The sequence below is a fragment of the Syngnathus leptorhynchus genome, chromosome 2, assembly GCF_054491065.1.
Source record: "Syngnathus leptorhynchus isolate UIUO chromosome 2, UIUO_Slep, whole genome shotgun sequence".
NCBI classification, from domain to species: Eukaryota; Metazoa; Chordata; class Actinopteri; order Syngnathiformes; family Syngnathidae; genus Syngnathus; species Syngnathus leptorhynchus.
Window position 1 is genome coordinate 8,267,215 of NC_141196.1, and position 20,962 is coordinate 8,288,176.

The window sequence follows — 20,962 nt, forward strand, 5'->3', positions numbered from 1 at the left end:
AGCTGTTGGGTGCAGCAACTGCCGTTTGGTCACGTATTAAAACTTTGGCCGAATGTCTCTTTTATTCATGCAATACATACGAGTTGGTGCACGTCAGCAGCTCTGTGAGTTTGATGAGGTTCCTAAAAGCCGTGATAAATGTACATCGAGGATTTTGGCAGCTTAACTATGCCAAACGTTACAATGCTGGTTGTCATGATTGGTCTGATTTCTGATCTTAATTTATTTACCTCCTTATCTTCCATAAAAGCAAATTACGATTGACATTATTCAAAACGTATTCGTTTTTCTTCTTCTTTTCTGCTGATACGTCATCCTATGCTTTTCTAAAAAATAGTTTCATACAACATACAACACAGCAACCAAAGTATTGTTGGAGTTAGCTTCATGCTATTTTCATTAGCGTATGCTTGAGGCTGGGCCTTCCGCCATCATAAATCTGTTAAATACACAGACCATATTTTAAGTAATATTTTAGGATTCCTATTAGTCAGCCAGTTGTAAAGAACCTGAAGTTGCCATCTGTTGGCAAGCCTCTTTGATCATTTTTACACGCTTTTGACGTGAGCACCACAAAATTGACAAAATTCACTCACAACTTCCTCTGAAATGTTTGGTGATGCTTTGAATAATTATTGAGGCCATTTTTTTATTCCATATAATTCCGTTTTTTATTCGTGAACAGCGAGTCTCAGCCAAGACATACCACTTTAAGACACATCCTTGACACCAATTACTACTTTCATGGTAGCATTGTCACCATCTTATGGAATCTTAGAGAATTACAGAAAGAGCAAAATACAGAAATATTGTGATCTTTTTTGAAGCAAATACCCAAGGTTAGGTTCCACAAAAGATGCAAATAGGTGAATAACACATAGCAAACAGGAAATTGTTCACTGTACATTTCATATGTATGTATATCAATTTCAGCCGTTTTAAAAAAAAAAAGAAAAGAAAAAAAAAGCGTTGAGTGAACCGCCGACGTGCAGATGTGCCTTCCCTTCAAAGCGATCGGCCATGCGTAAAGACAAGTCATTCCTGACAGGTCAAAATCTGCACTTTTGGCCCCCGCATGCGACTCAACACCTGCTGTGCAAACGCGGCGACGTGAGGCAAGAAAGGCAACTGACAGGCCATTCAGCTGGCTGGCGTGTCACATTTGCACTTGGAGCGGACACGGTTCGGCAGCAATTAAAACATAGGAGAGGTCAAAGTGATCGTCACACGGTCGATTTAAGAAGAGACATTTAAAAATGTACAGTATGAGGTTATTTTGAAAATGCACAAGTCATTTGAACAGGTAGATGGGATCATAAAAAGAGTAACAGCACCTGTGTGACATGGAAGTAAGACAAGCAACAAATTTGGAGAAACAAGATAAGAGATTTAATGATGTCAGCTACCATAGTGATTCAAGGTGGATGCTTTTCTTCTGCCATTTTAACAAGCACCAACATGTGCCATTCAAACATAAAGGGGTATTTTAAAGTGTTTCTGTTGTTTAGGTTTCCTGATGGATGATAGGTTGTCATTTAAGTCTGAAAAATTGTCACAAGCAATTCTCAGTCCAGAGATTTATTTTTTATTCATTGTGCCTCTGTACATAGTATTAGAGATTGTACTTCGAACTGTTGGCCTCCTTTTATTTTGTTTAATCCGGCTCCACTTTACGACAGCGCTCTCTAGCGTTCAACCACAGTAGATTTTCAATTTTCTTTGTCCCGCCTTTACTTAACTCTATTGGCTCAAACCATTGGCACCGTGACGCGTAACCCCCCTGCATCTCCCATTGGCGCAGTGAGGCGTCGGTCAAAGCTACGTACGGAAGTAAAAACCCCACACTGCACACAATAAAGATGGAGGGCGATATTTCAGATATGAACAGACCTCAAATGTATTTATTTGGTAAGCTTCTAGCCTTCAGAAAACAAATTGGTTTTGTATTTTCACCAGACGCACATAATATGTTTACCTAAAAGACGCTGCTAGTGTAACAGGCACATTTACCTTAACCTCAATTGTGATCTTTTGTTAGCTAGCCGGAGGATAAAGGACATAATATGGCAAGCAGGCTTACCTCAATTTACTCCACGTCTTTGCAGACCTGCAGTGTGCACGCACGTAGTATTCGGTAATGTCCCGTCGCATGTCTTTCTCCAGGTTGTACCCTCAAATCGGACAAACGGGAGTACAAAGTTGACGTCGACGACGATGAAACGGAGCAACAATTGTCTCTCAAAGCGGTAAGGCGTCCTTCAAACGTGTACATTTCTTGGCCTCGCCAAGTGTAAGAAAAGCAACGGAAAGACAAAAACAACAACTTTTGCGTTCGTTCACATTTCCTGAGCTGGAGCCCCGATACACACCTGAATCCGCGTCAGCTTCGAGTGGCGCCAATCTTGCATCTTTCTTTTAGGGTCACATGATCATGGTTGTCTCACCTTGTCTTCAATTGCAGGGTAAATTAAATGACTACATTTGAAAAGGAAACATGTTATGCTTCCTTTCATCCTTCTTCTACACTGCCTAAAATTGTTGAATGAGCTGTATGTTCCAGCTGACTTAGATTGAGATGCAACATAGCCATAGCTCAACCCGAACCCTAACCTATTGTTAACACACCAAATGGAAACGCCATAGACAGTGGCCGGGTGGCCAGGACAAGCCACAATTATTCATTAATATTCTTCGTGTATATTTTCATGATGAACACAATTATAGAGTACACAGTGAGGTTGTGTAGACGCACTAAATTGTTTTGTACCCTGAAACCTGCCTCTGCATCAGGCTTGCCTGGGAGCTGAGGCTGAGGACAAGTTCCACATGGTGGAAGTGGAGGCCCTAACTTACGACGGAAAGGCCACAAAAGTACCGCTCGTTGTGCTGAAGCCATCCGTCTTGCCGTCCGTGAGTCAAATCTGTGCTTGCCTGCGTGTGTGTTGTGTCCTGTTACAGAAATTGAATAGGAATATCATCTGATTTTCCTAGATGGGTTTAGGCGGATTTGAGATCACGCCGCCAGTTACATTACGCCTCCTGTCAGGTTCCGGCCCAGTACACATTAGTGGGCAGCATTTTGTCAGTGAGTATTCACGCGTCATTATTCTTCACAGAATTTAAAAAAAAATGTATGTAACTTGAAATGCGAAAGTTCAACATCTTCTTACTTCATCTCCTTTGCTCTGGAGTGACAGAATAGTGTATTTCTATTATGCACCACAAAAGTTGTGGCTTATTATTCTGGATTTGCAAAAAAATTTAACACTTAACATGTCATGAACTTTGTAAAAAAAAAAAACAACAGTCCAGGGTGTACCCTGCCTCTCACTCAGTCATCCAGGTTAGACTCCAAGCACACCTATGAGTAGAGGCGCTAGAGAAAATGGATTGGGAGATAGCTCAGCATGCTAAAACTGAATCCAAACTAATTTGGGATTTTTGTTGTTTTGTAAGGTGTGAGGGATTCAGACAATGAAGAGGAAGAACACAACACGTCGCCGGTGAAGCGCCCCGCTGGGCTGATGATGGAGAAAAGAGTTTCACAGGTGGCTCTCGCAGTTCATTTTTTTCAGTGGATGCTCATGAAATGCTCCAATTGGTTTTTTTTACTGACTTAAACGTGCTACTGGCATCCTGCCATTTCACTTCTGAACCCAGTGATTTCAAAACAATGAGAGGTGTGTAGCAGAAATGATGAAATTATACTGATTTCCATTTCATTTTCCAAATGTCGCACGGAGTCGGCAAATTGAAAACGAGATCATCTCGGCCAAACTCTACATTGATTTGCCATAGTAAATATTGAACAGGTTTTACATTTACCATTGTGGTTGTCTCGAAGTCATTGCTGCGTCTACCCTGCTTAAACACTTCATGGTTTGCATGTGAAAACTCAATTTGCTCATTCGTTTTGCAGAAAAAGCTCAAAATGGACTCTGATGAAGACAGCGATGAAGATGATGATGAGTATGTTTTTCTCCCTATCGTTAATAATCTGGTCAGCCAAGTTTATCAGCCTCAAGCATGATATTACCTTTTGCTATGTTCTAGTGATGATGATGAAGATGACGACAGTGATGACGTCACGCCCCAGAAGAGCGTAAAAAAAGTAAGATTGAACGATTTGGCTTTTGTTTTTAGATGAATCATTATTTTTCTCATCACCAAATGGAAGAAAATGAGGCTGCATGTGTCTAAAGGACTTGTTAGTCCTTGGTTGTCCACTTGGTGTCAGCATAGGCAGAAGCTTCTACCTCACGTCCTTTTGCAACATTTCATTTGCCTCCTGCCCCACCCACCGCTTCTGCAACCACTGACCGTCCATCTTGCCCCCCATCTACGAGTTAAAAAAAAAAACACCAAACTTTTTCATCCTGTTCCCGCTTTTGCCCACCTGTTTTTGAAGACTAAAACACAGGGTTCGCGTGGCGTAATGATCGGATTTCTCCTCTGTAATCTACGGGCGGGAATTCTCACCGTCTCACCAGCAGGACGGCACTATTTCATGACTACGCTCACACCCAAGTGCACACCGTTTTTTTTTCACATTTGCAGTCAGCACATCAATCCATACAACCAATGTGCAGTGGAACCTCAAAGCTGAACATTGACTTTATTCGAGGGTAGTAAATTATAACTCATAATAGGATTTTTTATTTTTATTTCAATCATGCACTTGTTTCCTCTAGAATTTTCCTCTAAAAGCTTGTTTTTGTGTCATATGGTCATATTTTACCTCACTAGAAAAAAGTATTTTTAAGATACACACCTAAATACGGCCAAAAGCTTGATTTTAAGTTAAATTGTTTTTGTATGTAAAGTTTTATTCCAAGTCACAACAACCTTTCCCAACCTTTTAAGCAGGTATTTCTCCCTTGCAAGCTTTAATATAATATTTTTATGGACAATTTGGTTGTATTTAACCATTCTACTTATTTTTTTTTAGAAATTGGAAGCAATGCAGACTCACTTGACGCACTCCCCTCGCTCTCCCACGCCATAAATAAAGCCGTGTCATGAAAAATCAAAAGCATGTAATTGAGTAATTTATTAGATTAGATTAGCATTCCACTTGTGACGTCGCAAATCTTGCAGGGTGCTCACACAAGCACCTATTGAGCTGGAGTCTTGCAGGTTTTGCTGCCATCACACACGATGCTGGTTTGAAGGTTGTACTTTTGCTTTTCCAAAACTCCAAATTGTTGCACTTTGCGGGGTCCACTGTAGATTTCAGTCTTAACACATGTACAATTTATTTGCACACACGTACAACTTTTTTTGTGCAACCCTGCATATCTTCGGCCTTCTGTCATCCCACTGTTATGATAGCTTTTTTTTTTTTTTTTTTTTAATCGTCTCTCGTGCCATTTCAGCCCCGCACCTGGCCCTCGCCTTTGAACACGTTTTGCTTGTCTCCGCAATCACTTTCAAGTGCGTGTGTGCCCAATTTCGGCAGGTGATTTCTCCTGGCTTTGACAAAGCCACGCGGGTCCAAAAAGAAACAGTGCCAGGGCGAGAGATCAAAGCGGGGCAGATGCGCATACCTGCGACATGAGCGCCGATCCTCGCCTTGGGGTCGGATGACAGCTGAGCATGTCTGTCACCTGTTGATTTATTCTGTTGTCTTCACCCTCCTACGCGACCCGAGCCCACGGCTTCACGCTCCTTGATAAGCAAATAAAGCAGATCGCTTGATGATGGGTGAAACTGCATGTAATAGTTTTAGGCAATCAGTGAGTGGGTTGATATTTTTAATTTTCAATTTTTTGTTCCACTTTCACAATGAATCAAATTGTGAAATTGTCTTTGAAGCGCGTTTGACGGATTTGCTTGAGGTTGTCTCAAATTTGCAGGATTCTTGATTCAGTTTTTACATTAGGTTAGCAGATTGCTGTTAATTGGCTAACTGTTTGCTCGTCTCCGTGTTAAGTGCTTGGGTGTTAGTCGTAGAAAGTTGTTTATGAATGTTTCTGCATTTTGTTATTCAAGAAAGCTTCTGGCATCCAAACCCTTGAAGGTCTTTCTGAATTTACTCGTTCTAGGTCAACAGCCACTGAGCTCAGTGTGTGCTATGGAATGCGCTGGCAATTTGCTTTTCTGCATGGAGAACCCAATAGAGCAAGCCCCAAACTTTTCACAACTTCATAAGCGCTTGAGTGTTTTGGAAAGGTTTACGGTAGTTGTCGTATATAGCGCCAATCCCAAACATGTAGCGCATTATGAGCGCAGTGTTCCACCTTTAGCATTTTGGCTGTGTTACAATCTCATTTTCCAGCATGCATTGTTCCCTCGTCAATATTGAAACATGACAGGTGTGTTGTCATGACCGAAGCGTTCTCCGCTGTTCAAAACGTCTCGTAAATGCCGTCACTTGATCTTTCCAGAAGTATCGCTTCAGGAAATGACACTCATAATGGTGTTGTAGTCGTTATGTCAACACGGGCAATTACACTTGCAACCCGCTCCGAGGCGAGGAAAGCATTGGCGTTCGGGAAACGTGAGTTAGTAGATAATCGTGCAGGTAAATTCTATCAATAGAAACCTAAATGGAAGACCTCCGGTGCTTATTTTATTAGTTGCGCTCATTTATGTTTTCTTTCCCTTTATGATTTTTGTCCCCACCACCATAGGGCCCGGAAATATCAAAGAAGGCTAACAAAAGTTGGATGAAACAAAATGGCCCTGCGCAGAAACCATCAGGATCCGGCGCTAAACCACAGACTAAGGTACCTAGTCTTGTATATTTGATTATGTGCCATAACCAACAGCCATTTTGATATTCTCTGTAAACTGATTGCTGGAGTGATCATTTCTTAATGACCATCTCCTTTCATTCACTAATTCTAATGAATGAAAATCAGTTTTACCCTACTTGTGATATGGAATGTGATAAGAGTATTGTAATTAGCGCAACCTGATGGTAAATTTCTGAGGGGGAATGTTTTGGGCGGTTGCCTCTCAAAGCCCAAATCTTGAACCCTGCCTCTTTCTTAAGCAAACACACCTGACCTCTAAAATGGTTTCCTGGGGCAAGGTTTAAACCCGTGACCCCCTGTCTCGACCCCTGCGTCTTGGGTTGCAGCCACCTTTTGATGCCCCCCGCCAGCCCACACGGCAACACCAGGGGAATACAAATTGGCCGCCTTCCTCACACGTTTTGCATAGCATTTGATCAAACGGCTTTGACAGGAACAAAGATAAGGCGGTTCACCACAAAGACAAAACACCCAGGCCAATTGCTGCTTATCTGACCCCGAGTAAGCTTGTGATTTGTGTGAAACACCAAGAACATTACTCCCAAGATGAGGAAAAGGGGGCTTTTGCCCCTCAGGAACTTTACTCTAGAACTGCAGTGGCAAGAGACTTTGCCCTTTGGTTACCAAATTTTAACGGCATATACCAGAAACATGGAGTTTGGAGAATTCAAGAATTCCAATTGGGCCAGGTGCTTGTGCTTGGTTTGGTCGTCATTGCAGTGTGGAATTCATCGCCCTCTCTCCTCACCCGCTCTCTCGTCATGGTGAAAATGGTTGTTTGGTAGAGGTTGCTGTCGGGAATCCCCAGATTCTTTTGGAAATCTATCCCGTGATTTCAAATTTTGAATCGAGCCACAGTAATGTCTCAAGAGCCCATGGCCAAAGGAAGTCTGCCAGTTTGGTTTGAAATGGCTGAGTTATGAGACAATCTGTTCAAGTTCTTTTCCAATTGCTTCCAAATTTCAACTATGTATATCAGGAAGATGGGTGACACTAAATTGCAAAAGAAAAAAAAAAGAATTGCTCGTGGATGGAACATGATGACAGTTTTATGATGGGCAATAAAACAACCAACTCCACATCACTCAATTTTTGCACAAAGGCGCAAGGGTCTGTTCATGGCACGTGATTTAAAATGATGTTCTCGATGCTATTGGGGCAGCACGCATTTTTGGTCTCTCTTCTGGGGAATATCCAAAAGTTGCCAAGACCGTCCGACTAGTTTGAATCTATGGCCCGTGGAGCTTGGCCTGTTTCCGTGGCTTCTCTTGTACCCAACAACTGTTCGCTCTTGACAACCTCTTCACACCCCTCGCTTCCTGGACACACCTTCTCCCAATTGCTCTCATTACCAGCGTTTGATGTCTGGTGCAGCTTGCGCTTCCAGATGCCCCCGAGGAGCGAGGAAGAGGGCGTGAATGTCTGTTTTTTCTCTCCTAAACGCAGGTGACTGGTCATTAGATTGCCTCGTCAGATCCGTTGCCAGCACTGCAGTTCTCACCTCTCGCGGCCCAGCGTGTCGCTGCACCTTCTTGCGTAACTGGGCTTGTCATGAGAATCAACAAAGTCGCAGCGATCCAAAGTCCATTTTTCTTCCAGCTGGTTTTCTTTAGATTGATGAGTTTGGAGAAGTTATGCCTTAAAGCAGACGTCAGAGTTGTAAAGTCGTTAACCACTTTGCTCAGGCTTATCCCAGAGGATGACTCATTGTTTTTAGCAGCTGATTGACATGTGTTAAAACAGGTGCTTATCTGGATAGCATTAAGTGTAAAGATTTTTTTTTTTATGTGGGTATGACTCGTCAGATTGGAACTAACGCGCATGAGAACCTTCAAACAGACCAACCCACTGAATGACATACATGACCCCTGTATCCAGAAACATAACATGACATCATTATGACAAAAGGACGAGTTGCCGCCTGCATTCCCAAGCAGCGTTTGAAAGCGGTAACTTCTTCCTGAGACCACTAAATTACTCTAGTGCGACCTTTATATTGTGGATTTTGGTGGATTTAAGAAAGCACCACTTCCTGACACAGGTGCAACACTGATGAGATCACAAACCCAAACATACGTGTCTTTTGTTGTCCATAACAAGTTGAAGCATAAATCATTTAATGCTCATAATTCATTTGCTCCCACTGGTGTTTTCTTTGACAGATGTAGGCTTGCAGTAGTGATGGGTCCGGCGACACCGATGTGTCGGCGCCTGTGTTGAGCTCGTAGAGCGAAGCCCCGTGTCGGTACGCGTATCGCTTTTAAAAAGTCACGTGACCGAACAAGCAGCGGTATAGTCTGTCAAGGAAGCGTGCCGAAGCTCTGTTAAAGGAAGGGCATTCTCAACGGGCTGGATCTGCTAAAACAATATCTGATCTTTTGTGGTCCCCAAGGCAGAGACTGGTACCCTAACTCCAGCACTAAGCCTAACCCCTAACCTCAACCCTCGCTCTATCCCCAACCCTAGCTCTAACCCTATCCTCAACCTTAGCCCTAACCGTAACCCTATCCCAACCCCTAGCCCTATCTCTAACACTAGCCTGTGTTGCAAATTTCTCCAAGTTAAAATATTTTTTTGGTCCTACCGGTATTTGAACTCAGGTCGCTGGGGTGAGAGTCCAGGGCACTAACCACTACACTATGAAACCTTGCCTTGTGTAGTTAGGAAGGAACATACGCTATATGGTTTAATGGAGCAGCTCAAGCGACAAGACCAAGACTTGTTGAACTCAAACTCATCAGCCTTAACTCTGCTACACTCGTGACGTGGTTTTCCATTTTGGATGCCTTTGCAGGTCAATTCTTCACCATACTGATGGAGAGGTTATTTGAATTCTACGCTCCTACGAGCTTGCAGTAATTAATCGAATACATCAATTATCATAAAGGTCTTGCCTTAAATCTCTGTATTTTCCCCACACTTGGTCAAAATAATGTGCAGCCTCAAAGAACATATGCAGGTTGTTCAATTCATCACAGTTAAGAGCAGAAATTGCTGGTGTGCTTGATTAAAGTTTTAATCTACGTTAATTCCCAGGGGGGAAATTGTTTGGCAATCAGAACAACCAATACAGCTATTGAATACCAGACATGCTTTGCCTCTTGCTTGGTTGCTTTTAGCCTCCTATTTGTAAAGGATTGCAGGCTGTTCTGGTTGATTGAGGTCTGTTAACATGCGCACAGCTTGATGAACCAGGGTTGACTTAACACACAACTTATCAGTGATTGCGCTTACTTGCTCTCGTCGAGCCACATCTCCTCAGGACTATGTGGGTTTGCGGAGCTCTCATTGTGGAGCTAACCCTCAGGGCAAACTTGATGAGCAAAGGTGTTGCAAAAAAACATGTGTTTGCTTTGGATTGAAGGCGACAGATTGCGTCAAATGAGTGTGCTTGTGATTAAGTTCCATGTCTTGTGGCATCTGTAATCAGCGTCTGGACCAGATGATAAAGCTCGTGTGTTTATCAGCTGTTTTAGGTCCACAGCTGGCCTTTGGTGCGGGCTTATGTGGAGAGCTGCCTGTAAATAATAAATGTAGTGGATTTGGCTGGCCAGCAGCCAGCGGCATATGTGCTCTTTGTCTGTAGCCGGGGCACTTGTGCGCCAAGTTTTTCTTTTCATTTCGACCTTTTGATGTAGGCTGTAAAATACAGGTCTTGCGGAGAAAGCGACAGATGACAATATTTTTTAAACATTGACTAATCTTCCAAATCTGATGTCTTATCATATTCCTGAGATTAGTCCATGTTTTCAACTGTGTAGAATGACTTTATTCTCAAAGAGAGACAATGCCGTCTCGCACAAATGACGTAACGGTTTTTCCGGCCGGAAAAAAATCCGGAGAACTGAACTGAGGTCCGATGCCGTATCTCCCCTTTAAGCACCAGTTTCTATCCTGCACAGTTTGATCAAATTCAGCATATTTCTCAATCCATTGCTGTCAAGTTGGATGAGAGCAAAATCAGGTGTTTGCACTCTCAGCTCTGGCTTAAACAGTGACAGGAAAATGTCTTGCACCATTAAAGCCAATCATGGGGAGTTTTCTTCTCAAGCAAAGCCCAATAGCCGTTGAAAATAGACTCTCTAACCCAATGGAAGAGTTACTTTACAATTAAAGTCACGTCTTAGACAATTGTCCGTCATACTCCGTCTTCTTACACTACATCTGCATGGGTCCAAGAATAACAAAACTAAGACTGTTGTGGATGAGAATAGGTGTCAGCATCCCGAGCTTCAGCTGTTCAGATTTGACACGAGTCTTTAAATAGTCACGGGACTGGCGGCAAATAAGGAGAGCAGCGAAGTGAAGATCCATCTTTGTCGTCAAAATATCGACATGTGAGTAATATTAAAAACTCGTTTCATATCGCAAAATGGAACAACATTAAGACACTTTGCCTTGACTACAAAAAAAATCTTGAGGCATTAAATAGTGAGCATCAGGTGACCATGATGTCGATGATGCTTTTTCCTCCTGCCTATAGCAGGCTGATCCACACAAATGAAAACCAAAGCACAACATGACTGGCCTGGACTGTGCTTGTCCCCTTCCATGAGTATCTTCTTGCTTCTTTCAAACATTTCTCTGGCTAGCGACGAAACCCTGCAATTTCTTGGGATTCCACGCTGTCTTGGCGTGCAGGGACAAGCTCGTTGGCTTGTGTAACATCCATTCGCATCCAGTATGCTGCTTGCGTGCCTGCGTCCGTTCAGACACACTCTGGACGCACTTGTTGGACTGTGAAAGCTGCAGTCTTCATTCCTTGTGATAGTGTCTATGAGCTCAGCAAAGACTCAAGGTATTGAACGTTAGGAAAGGCATGTCCTAAAAAAAAAAAAAAAAAAGGACGTACTTAAACACACATGTTGCTCGTTGGCACGTGTCTTTCATTTCTGCGGATTTGCCATTGAAGAAAACTTCAACAACTGAAACGACAGGGCTCGCCCTCCCCGACTCGCAAGTAATAATTTGTACCTGATGTATTAAAATTCACAAAAAAAATAATAAAAAGACGTTGTAATTAGGGTACATTTTGTCGTCCCTTGTCATTCTTTTATCTCCGTCCAGCTGCTTACTCATGCCAAGGCTATAAACACAGGCCAGACGAAATAGGTCACGATTGGGGCTGAAGCGCAAGCTGTTCTGCGATGCTCATAATATCAATCCATCACCGCTCAATCCTCTATTTTATACACCATAAGCAGCTCAGATGGCATCCAAATCGTATAGAAATAAAGAAGAAATAGTGCTCTTATATCTAATCTTTTAAATCTTCAGCTCTGTAAATCTCCATCTGACATCCCAATCAGCCTATGTTATCTGGACAATATATATTTTTTTCCAGACACCTGTTCCAGGAAAAGACAAAGCGCAGGCCGGCCCGTCTAAAGCTCTGTCTTTGGCCGAGATAAAGACCAAGTTGTCGACGGCAGCCAAAGAGGTACCGCCCGCAAATCGCCGCTCTTAATTGAGTGTGTGCCGCATGGCTGACTCGCTGATTTACTGTCTTCTCGCATCAGGGGAGACCGCTGCCCAAGACGGAGCAGAAGTTTGAGAACTTTGTCAAGAGTTCCTTCAAAGTCTCAGACAAACAAGTAAGTAACGGTGACACATTTGATGTATTTTTCAGGGTGATATATTTCCTGACTGCACATGGGTTTAGATTCCAAAGCCAACTGAAAGTGCTCTTACCTTTTTTTTTTTTTTTTGGAACAATTTTAGCCTCAGACCATGTGTTGTGTGGTTTTTTTTTTTCTTCCTCTGATCGATGCATAGCCACAAGAGTTGTTTACTGACCGGTACCGACAAATATATCCAGTCTGCCTTTCATAGCCATCCGATGAAGATGTCAGTACTGTAATCTGAATGTACAAAAGATTTAAATAGACTACACCTGTACCCTTTCCCCTGCTGATAGCTCGGTGAAATCTCCCTGAAGCTCTTTGCGGTCCAAATATCGAGATACCAGAACATCTGAACTTTATTTGGGTTTAATCAAAGGCTTCTTTAAATTGTGGTATGTGTGCAGTTATTAGAAGGTGTGCAAACTCGGGCAACCACATTATTTGTAGATTTTTTTTTATTTTTGCTATTGGGTTGTACAGGGTATAGGTCACATTGATGGTGGGAAAAGTCTGAAATTATTTATCTTGGTCTTTTTTTTTCCCACAAGGAAGAAGAAAGCTTATCGCTTCACCCCAAACTATTTGCCGCTACTCTAAATAATGGGCCGGTACTGATACCAGCTATCGCTGCTGAGCCAATATGATTTTGTAATTTAATGGTATCGGGCTCTCGCTGAGGCTTCTGATAACAAACATCAATACTTAAGGCAAAAAGATAGTGTAAATACTTTTTTTTGGCAGTAGCTGGTGCTATATTGCTGCATCTGTGAATCATCTGAGTCAGACAGAAGTATCTTGGTACATTTATTTTTATTCTTCTGTAAAATGAAATTGTATAAATCCAAAGTACCAGGCGTATCAGTACTCTGTAACGATAAGCACTCAAAGTTCCTTGGTAAGAAATTATAATTTACTATGTGTGGGGTCCCTACAGCCAAAAGGTTTGAGATAAATCTTGAGCTATCTACTGCAATCTTGCATTTCATCAAGCATGGCAGTGGTTGGAAGCTGTATTTTTTTCCAGGAAATGTTGTGAATCTTGTGACCTTGGTGCCATTCAAGAGCACGCTACCTCAACATTGGTAACTGGCCGGTTTGCTCGGGCTCTTGGCAGTTGCGGGGTCAAGAGCCCTTTGGCTTCATTTTAAGCCTGAAGAGCTCTTGGCCAAGATGGATTCACAGGAATGCGCCATTGTTCTTCACACGGTTGACATCCATTATGCTCTTCAGTCGGCTTCACACACACACACCCAGACGCAGACATCTCTTCAGGACTCCATGTTCTCTTTGAATTATATCCATTTTGTATCAGCGGGCCCAGTCCGAGTTGAGGCGGAATGGGAGTATACCTGCCAAGACCGACTCTTTCCCAGTGATTTAATGGAGTGCGTGTCTTTTGTAGCCTTAATGAAGGCACTGTTGGTATGCGGATGGTACCAGTCTCACGTTCATATTCAAGGCCTTTGACCAGCCCAGTGAAGAATCTAAATCTTCTCCACTGCTTTCTTGTCATTTTAGTGGCAAAACAACAGTCCATTGCCTTTTATTTGGCAGCGTGCAAATGAATCACTCAGAGAAGCTTCGAAAACTTCTGCAAAGTGTCAGATAGCAGTCGTGTATTCAAGACTGTTTGGACATTTATTATTTACCACCTTAAAATTGGTTCTTTTCATCATAGTTTTTCCCAAGAAAAATTAATTGCATTTAGAGGCCTTTCCCATTCTTAAAGACGCCCATGTTTCAAATCATCTATTCCCATCAAAATTTGTGGAAATGCAATTAATTTGTTCGGGCCCCTGACCAAAAAAATCTGAATTAATTTTTTTCCTTTTTCCTTCCGTAAAAAAAATGCACTCACTTCCTGGTTCTTTCTTCTTCTACTTTTTTCTCCTTCTTCTATCTTCTTCTCACACAGATATATATATATATATATATATAAAATACCTCGTGAGGATAAGCAATTCAGAAAATGAATGCATGGTGGAATAATAATTTGCATGGGCGTAGCACCGCAATAACATCAAACACGAGACAAACATCGCAACGCGGCTGTTTTTTTTTGTGTTTTTTTTTTTAACTTCCATTTTGGTTAACTTCCAGGGCTCCTTCAAAAGCAAACTTGTCCAAAAGATTTTCTTCGATTGCAACCAAGTTTCAAACACGTATACGAGACAGATGAGCGACGCTACACGTAGACTTCGCCATTGCGTGTGTGTAGAGTTAAGCTGGAAAACGTAGGCCATGTAGTGTCGAGAGCAGGTGAAAAGCCTTTTCAAGTAGCGAGGGCCCGACTGGTGCTGGTGTGGGGTGGGGTGGGATAGGGTGGAGTTGGTGGGGAGAGCTCTTGTTGATCCCGCTGTGTAGAAAAACATCTGTGCAAATGCTTTGGTTTCATCAGCTCGGGCTGAGATTTGTCAGACCTGAAGCACCTACTCATATACTCTGGTATGTACTACTGCCCCCACCCAAACCCCGGTCGCTCCTCAACAGCCACGAGCTGAAGTCCCACTGCCGAGACGCACAAAAACATGTTAGGAAAAGTGAGTCATGTCTCTCACGCTTGTCTTTCTCTGCGTTTTTCCCCCTGTCTTGCCTGTCAACCACAGGTGGTCAAGGACCTGTGGGGTTTCCTGAAGACCCTGAAGATGGAGAAGAAGTAGACGACTTCACCACTCGAAGCGCAATTCTCCGGGGTTTTTTTTGCATCCGTCGGGCAATTTTAAAGGCACAGTCTGCAAGCTTTTTCCGACTTGGCCTCGTCGTAATAGCGTACGACTCGGGCGCGCGGCGACGCTATTTTTTGCTCGGAAGACATTTAGCAGAAGAGCGCTTTCGCCATATGCGGAAGCCGCCCATCTCGTCAGTCTGCACCACCTGCAGCGGAGCAAAGTGACAGCGCGGCCAGTTCAGACCTGTAGACGTGCCGCTTCCCGCATTAAATAAACAGCTACGCTAGCACGCGGGACACCTGCCGAGTTTACGCTTGCAGCCGGTAGAAGGTTATCAAGAGAGTTGACGTGGTAAAGGCTGGTTCTTGACTTGATTTTCTGTGCATAGCTTTTTATCCCTTATTTCAATCAATACAGTGTCTCTGTAGGTGCCGCTGTTCCGGTTAGCAACAGAGCCACACCAGCGGCTCCCCTACTCGTTTCAGCTTCAGGGAAGGTTCCTACCTGCCAATCTTTCTGATTTGGAATCGTAAATATCGAACACGATTAGATTGACAGCCCCTCTGTTTGCCGAGCAGGTCAGTGACGTAAAAAAAAAATCACTCCTCAAATAACCCACCTCACGGAATAATCAAATGTACAGTATGAGGAATTCCAGTTGTGACTCCTCCTACATTTTGCAATGATTTGTAGTTTTCTTTTTTTTCCAACCACGAACTGAAACTCATCTTTTTTTTGACACATTTTTTTCAGACCAAAAAAGTCGAAAGAGTTTGAAGTTAACACAAAAGGGTGTAAATCCTACAACAGTAGCTATAAAAAGGCAAAGCACCTGCAGATGTCACATTTATTGCATGCACGTGCTCCGAGATATTTAATTAAGTGCATGCTGAGATTGGCATCTCGCTTTGCCTCGCGCGTTACGCCGAAGACTGACTGCGGAAGCTCCGCACTTCAGCAGCGCCGCGCGTCCCTGCCAGACGCAATCGTGATCATGCAATAGGAAAGAAATATTGCAGAATGTGCCTTTAAATGTCTTTCCTCCAAACTGAGCTACGTCCCATTTTTTTTCTGTGAATGACATATTTTTGTTGCTTTACATTTTTATACATGCTTGTACAGTTTTTGTGTATTTTAGCTATGTCGGGCCCCGAAGTCACGGTTTAGACCCCTGAAGTTCTAAAATCTATTAACAGGCCAAAAAAAGATTTTAAATAGAAACATACATATTCTGCAAATACCCTTGCATATCTTTCTGTCTTTTTCACATGTGTGAACCCAATTTTTCTTTTTTCCACATTTGATGTTCTTCCAGGAAAACACCTGGTGCTCATAGAGCTTGTTTTTTTTTGTCTATACTTTTTCCTCAACATATTTGATACATACACCATCACCATTTAGCTTTTATGTCAGATAGCTTCATACAGCAGAATCGTCTGATGTTCCAATAGCTTGATTGTCGAGAACATCCCCACACACTTCTTACAGGAACAAAAAAAAAAAAATCGCCATTTGTGTCCTTACTGCGCTTGTGTTGTTAAACACGTAAGAATATCTGCCCTAGTACCAAAAGGGTATCTCGACTGCCTGGAAAAAAAAAAAAAAAAGCTAAAGGTAGGCTAATTGTTAGCTTGTTTCATAACTACATTGGTTTCAAAATCTGGCTTGCAATCTTGAATACTGAACAGATTTAACGATTATTAACCGTCGACCATTTCATGAGAAAAGACAGTCTGATTATCTTTGTGTGGTATATAACTCAAGAGATACGTTATGTAATCATTTATGTCTAGCAACAGCAACAGCACCAGTTGCGTCTTAATTGGCTATCTTCCCGGTCTAATTAGATTACGTACCGAGCTGATTGTGGAGGAAAAAGGTCAATTTTCAAACATCCCACACCGTTTGATAAAGTCGCTCAGGATAATCTTTCAGATTTTCAGAATCAGGCATTTGCTTACTTTAATCACAAGAGAGAAAATGCTCGATGGCCCCCATCGTCATTATGCATGTATCCCGCTTAAGAAATAATATCAATATGAGCTCTATAAAACCAACACAGATGTGTTTACTTAGAAAAAAAAAACAGAAAAAAAAACACCTCATTAGTCGCAGCGGTACATTTACAAGTTAGCCATTGTATATTTTAATGTACCCGCTAATGGGAGAATCCTATGATTAAACGAGATTGTCCTCTTTACTACCGCACGATCATGAGGGATTCATCAGAGTATGACATGAGTCAAAAATGATGTCACCCCGACTGAAAGTACACAAGGCGCCGTAATTGTTTGCACTCTCGAATGTCTCGACGGCTAAAAGCGTGCTCTCAATCTGCGCTTATTACGTGTTTACGGCGCCGTATAATACCTTTTTACGAGCCAAGTGTTGGCACAGGGATGCCATCGTTAACGATTCACGTCAATCCCTTAATCATTACGTATTTTGTCTGATCAAATAGTTATTGCGACCTTCTTAATTATCAAATTCTAAATAGATTGCAGCCCTCTTAATTATCTCATTCGAAATAGATATAGTAGCCAAGTTTGACTTTAGGCCATTTTTTGGTAGAGTTGACTGAAAGAATTACGTAGTTGCTTTTATCAATTTAATTACCTGCTTTTCTAAAAGTAGTGATTGTGTGTGTACGGCAGCTCAATAAAATGTGTTTGATGATAATACTCAACCCACATTTGTGTTAATTGTTCTTTTAGCTTGTTGCTAGCTTTTTTTAATAGATTTCCTTATTCTTAATCCTCTTTATGAAACCTGCTCCATCAAATTAAATGGATAATTTAGTAACACTGAACATCATGTAATGTCTACTTTTTATTCCATCCATACAGCTTTGAAATAAAAAGATCAGAATTGTCCATTGGGGAATATTGCTAAATATTGTGGAAATACTGAGAAGCCCTTCCTTAGTGACAACACCCCTGGCACTGTTGCTGCACTTATTTTATTGTTTGAACTATGATCCAAAAGTAATCTTTGATTCTTTTACATTTTTCATCTGTAACATTCTTTTACTGTCTATTGTACATGATTTTCTTCCAATGAATTATTTTTTGCACGGTTACTAAATGATCACAGAGTTGCTGGATCATGATAGCATCACCTCAGGAGTTACTCTGCAATTCCCACCCTTAATTAAAAAATTAGTACTTTTACTTTACGTTGCTTACGTTCTCAATGACAACTTGCAATGTTCAGAAAATCTGCGAATGATAATTTGAGTCTAGTTTAGTAAACAGTATTTCTTAAAGGATGAAAATGAAATGAGATCGATTTGGAAATCTACCAGCTTTGGAGGTCTCACTTCAAATCCTTTCTGGCTCAATATTAGAGATCATTTCATGCGTGACTATTTGTGGTGTGGATTGGATAAGGTGGAGTTTTAATTACCTGTAACATATGCCCAAAGAAAGTCGTCATTAACGTCTTAAGCAACTCAAAAAAAAAAAAACTTGTATAATTGATTTATTGTTTGTTTGTCTTTGAATTCTTTTCATTAGATGTGTAGATTTGACGCATTCCATCAAGAGGTCAGTTTAACGTTTTGTTTTCCACAATTATAAATGGGAATGTTTGTTTGTCCTCATGTTTGGCATCCATCTTTGTCATGAGCTTTTCAAGATGCACCCCCACCACTGGATGGCACTGAAGTTCTTGCCTTTTTGATGAAACAAATTGATTACCTTTAAGTGTGACTCAGGCATGACTTCACTCCCAGGCCCAGCTGAACCTCTTTTGCCCCCCAGCCATGAGGAAGTGATGCAGCGGCAGGATGACGCATGGCGTCGTCCGCCAAAACGGAGACGGATCGTGCATGAAGCACGTGGAAATCCACCCGGCGCACGCCTCCTTTCTTGTGGTTGACTCGGAATTCAGCAGCCCGGAGGTACAGACACAACGTTTGTGATGTGGCGTGCGCAGTTCTTGAGCGGAACTGCAATTAAGATGTGGTATAACTACAACAATAGCAACGATAACGGGAAAACGTCATGTTATCAATTCTATTTGAGGAATTTAAGTGTGGCGCCAGGAGATTTCAGCCAAATTTCCCACAAGATGGCCGACTTCCTGTTCATGTTCAGGCATGGTTTCTTGTCATGGCCTAATAGTTTGGTGCATCTGGTCTCGAGGTGCAGGGGACATTTTTATTTCGGTTCGAAGTACGCAAGTACGTCAGGCTTGATCGTATTTGGAGATTATAGTTATGATTGAACTATCAATATTTTGTTGGAGACCCACTTGACCAAACCTCTATGACCTTACAATCCACTAAAATGTAGCGACTCAAAGTCAACCCTTGGGGTTACTGGATGAGGATTCAAAGCATCGAAACCTTCAATGTTAGCACAGCTTGTAGCAACTAGTATAAATTAGGCCACCAAACGCGCCTGCCAAGAACGTCGCAGTACGCATGCTTCCCCTCAGACGTCCTGGATGTGTCAGCATGCGCTTCTCAAAAGAGCAGGCATTCTTTTGCATGAACCCAAGGTGCACATTATGCAACCTCATCCCACTCTGTTCTTTCAGAATGTCTTTTGGGAATGTGAACAGCACTTTCAGAATGCCTCTACTCGCAAAGACCCAGCTTGCATTTTTATAATTCCATTTTTGATACCTAAAAGCCACCGACTCTTGCTTGCCTATTATTTCACAACATGGAGAATACGTGAAAAAAGAAAATTGGTATAGAAAGTAGATAAATGGGTGTGTTCAAATTATTAATTTTTTTCTTTGATCAATTAGGTCATTTGAATTTGTGTTTGGAACCGGGTTCAAATCCCAGCTGCGACCGCTGACATCCTGGTGGGACGTGAAGCTTTGGGAAAAACATTTTATTTTGCCCATTTTGTATTGACTTAGTAGACTTTCCCCCCCCTACCCCCAAAGTATGAAATGCAGTTTCCAAATGATAATTTGATATATTATATACATGAGCAGATGTACTCTGCCACATCTGCGCGCCTAGTCTTAGGGAAAACAGGCTGCACAAGAGCAGGTGTTGTCAACATGTGTTAACACAAGCTTATTATAGTTCTGTGGTCAGTACTGTAAGGCTGCAAAGTGTTGTTTTGATGATGCGGCGGACTGGAACGCAACTTGGTGTTAGCCCTTCAAACTGGGACGCGCACATGTGTTGGAGCGTGGGGGGGGGGAGAAGCGTAGTATCCTTTTAGAATTGCCTGCCGAGTTTACGCTTTGGCGGCCCCCAGTGGCAGCGACGTCTTTGACTTGTGTGAAAAGTGGAAACTTTGCAAGCCAACACTTGGGTGCTGCTTCAACTTTCTTTTGTTTGAATTTAGATTTTTCACATGAAAACATACCGTCGGCTTCCTAGAATCTTTAACATCGGTTTTGAAGTGCAAGTGTAAAAAGTATTTGGCGACGTGGCAAAAAAGTGTGCCCAATCCACAGACATCTTTGGAGTTAGCAGCTTGACACTTGTTCAAGCGAACAAGTGTGGTCTGTAAACCCCCTTGCTTCCCCTACCGCAAGCTCCTATCCCTCCCATGTCGATTGTTTTGACCTTTGCTCTGAGGAAATAAGGCCATCTGCCCTTGATGTGACAGGCAGGCGCATCACCTGGATACCAGCAAAAATAAACCAGCGAGAGAGAGAGGGAGTGAGGAAGAGAGTGGAACAGTCAAGCTCTCACAGAAGCTTTCCAAATGGAACAAAGGCTTTAGCCTGAGGGGGAAAAAAGTGATCACGTTGGTATGTTTACATTAGCGCAAAGGGAAGCCGTCATTGTCATCACCAGACATTTTCTGACTGTATTCATCTACTTCCCTCCATGCACAGGGCCTCCCAAAAAAAGACATAAAAATAAAAAAAAATAGATATTTCATCTGACACTTTGTAAACATATTTGTGAACAAATAATACAAGCGGTAACAAT

General features: G+C 42.2%; 1 protein-coding gene across 2 annotated transcripts; it reads left to right on the top strand.

Annotated features, from left to right (window-relative positions):
* The first annotated feature begins 1,792 nt into the window (after nucleotides 1-1,792).
* npm1b (nucleophosmin 1b) lies at nucleotides 1,793-17,737 on the top strand. Of its 2 annotated transcripts, XM_085902885.1 has the most exons (11): nucleotides 1,793-1,908; nucleotides 2,164-2,246; nucleotides 2,791-2,910; nucleotides 2,992-3,085; nucleotides 3,457-3,548; nucleotides 3,920-3,969; nucleotides 4,054-4,111; nucleotides 6,633-6,728; nucleotides 12,103-12,198; nucleotides 12,278-12,352; nucleotides 14,989-17,737. In XM_085902885.1, the coding sequence occupies exons 1-11, from the start codon at nucleotides 1,860-1,862 to the stop codon at nucleotides 15,040-15,042; spliced, it is 867 nt and encodes a 288-aa protein (XP_085759011.1). In that variant the 5' UTR covers nucleotides 1,793-1,859; the 3' UTR covers nucleotides 15,043-17,737. The 2 variants fall into 2 exon arrangements, with proteins under 2 accessions (XP_085759011.1, XP_085759019.1); XM_085902893.1 differs by lacking the exon at nucleotides 6,633-6,728.
* Nucleotides 17,738-20,962: the final 3,225 nt, after the last annotated feature.

Bases quoted from the DNA above. Each gene is read 5' to 3' on its own strand.
- npm1b (XM_085902885.1), top strand. From the start codon at position 1,860: ATGGAGGGCGATATTTCAGATATGAACAGACCTCAAATGTATTTATTT. The intron at 1,909-2,163 runs GTAAGCTTCTAG...GTCTTTCTCCAG, and splicing joins ACCTCAAATGTATTTATTTG to GTTGTACCCTCAAATCGGAC. The intron at 2,911-2,991 runs GTGAGTCAAATC...TGATTTTCCTAG, and splicing joins AGCCATCCGTCTTGCCGTCC to ATGGGTTTAGGCGGATTTGA.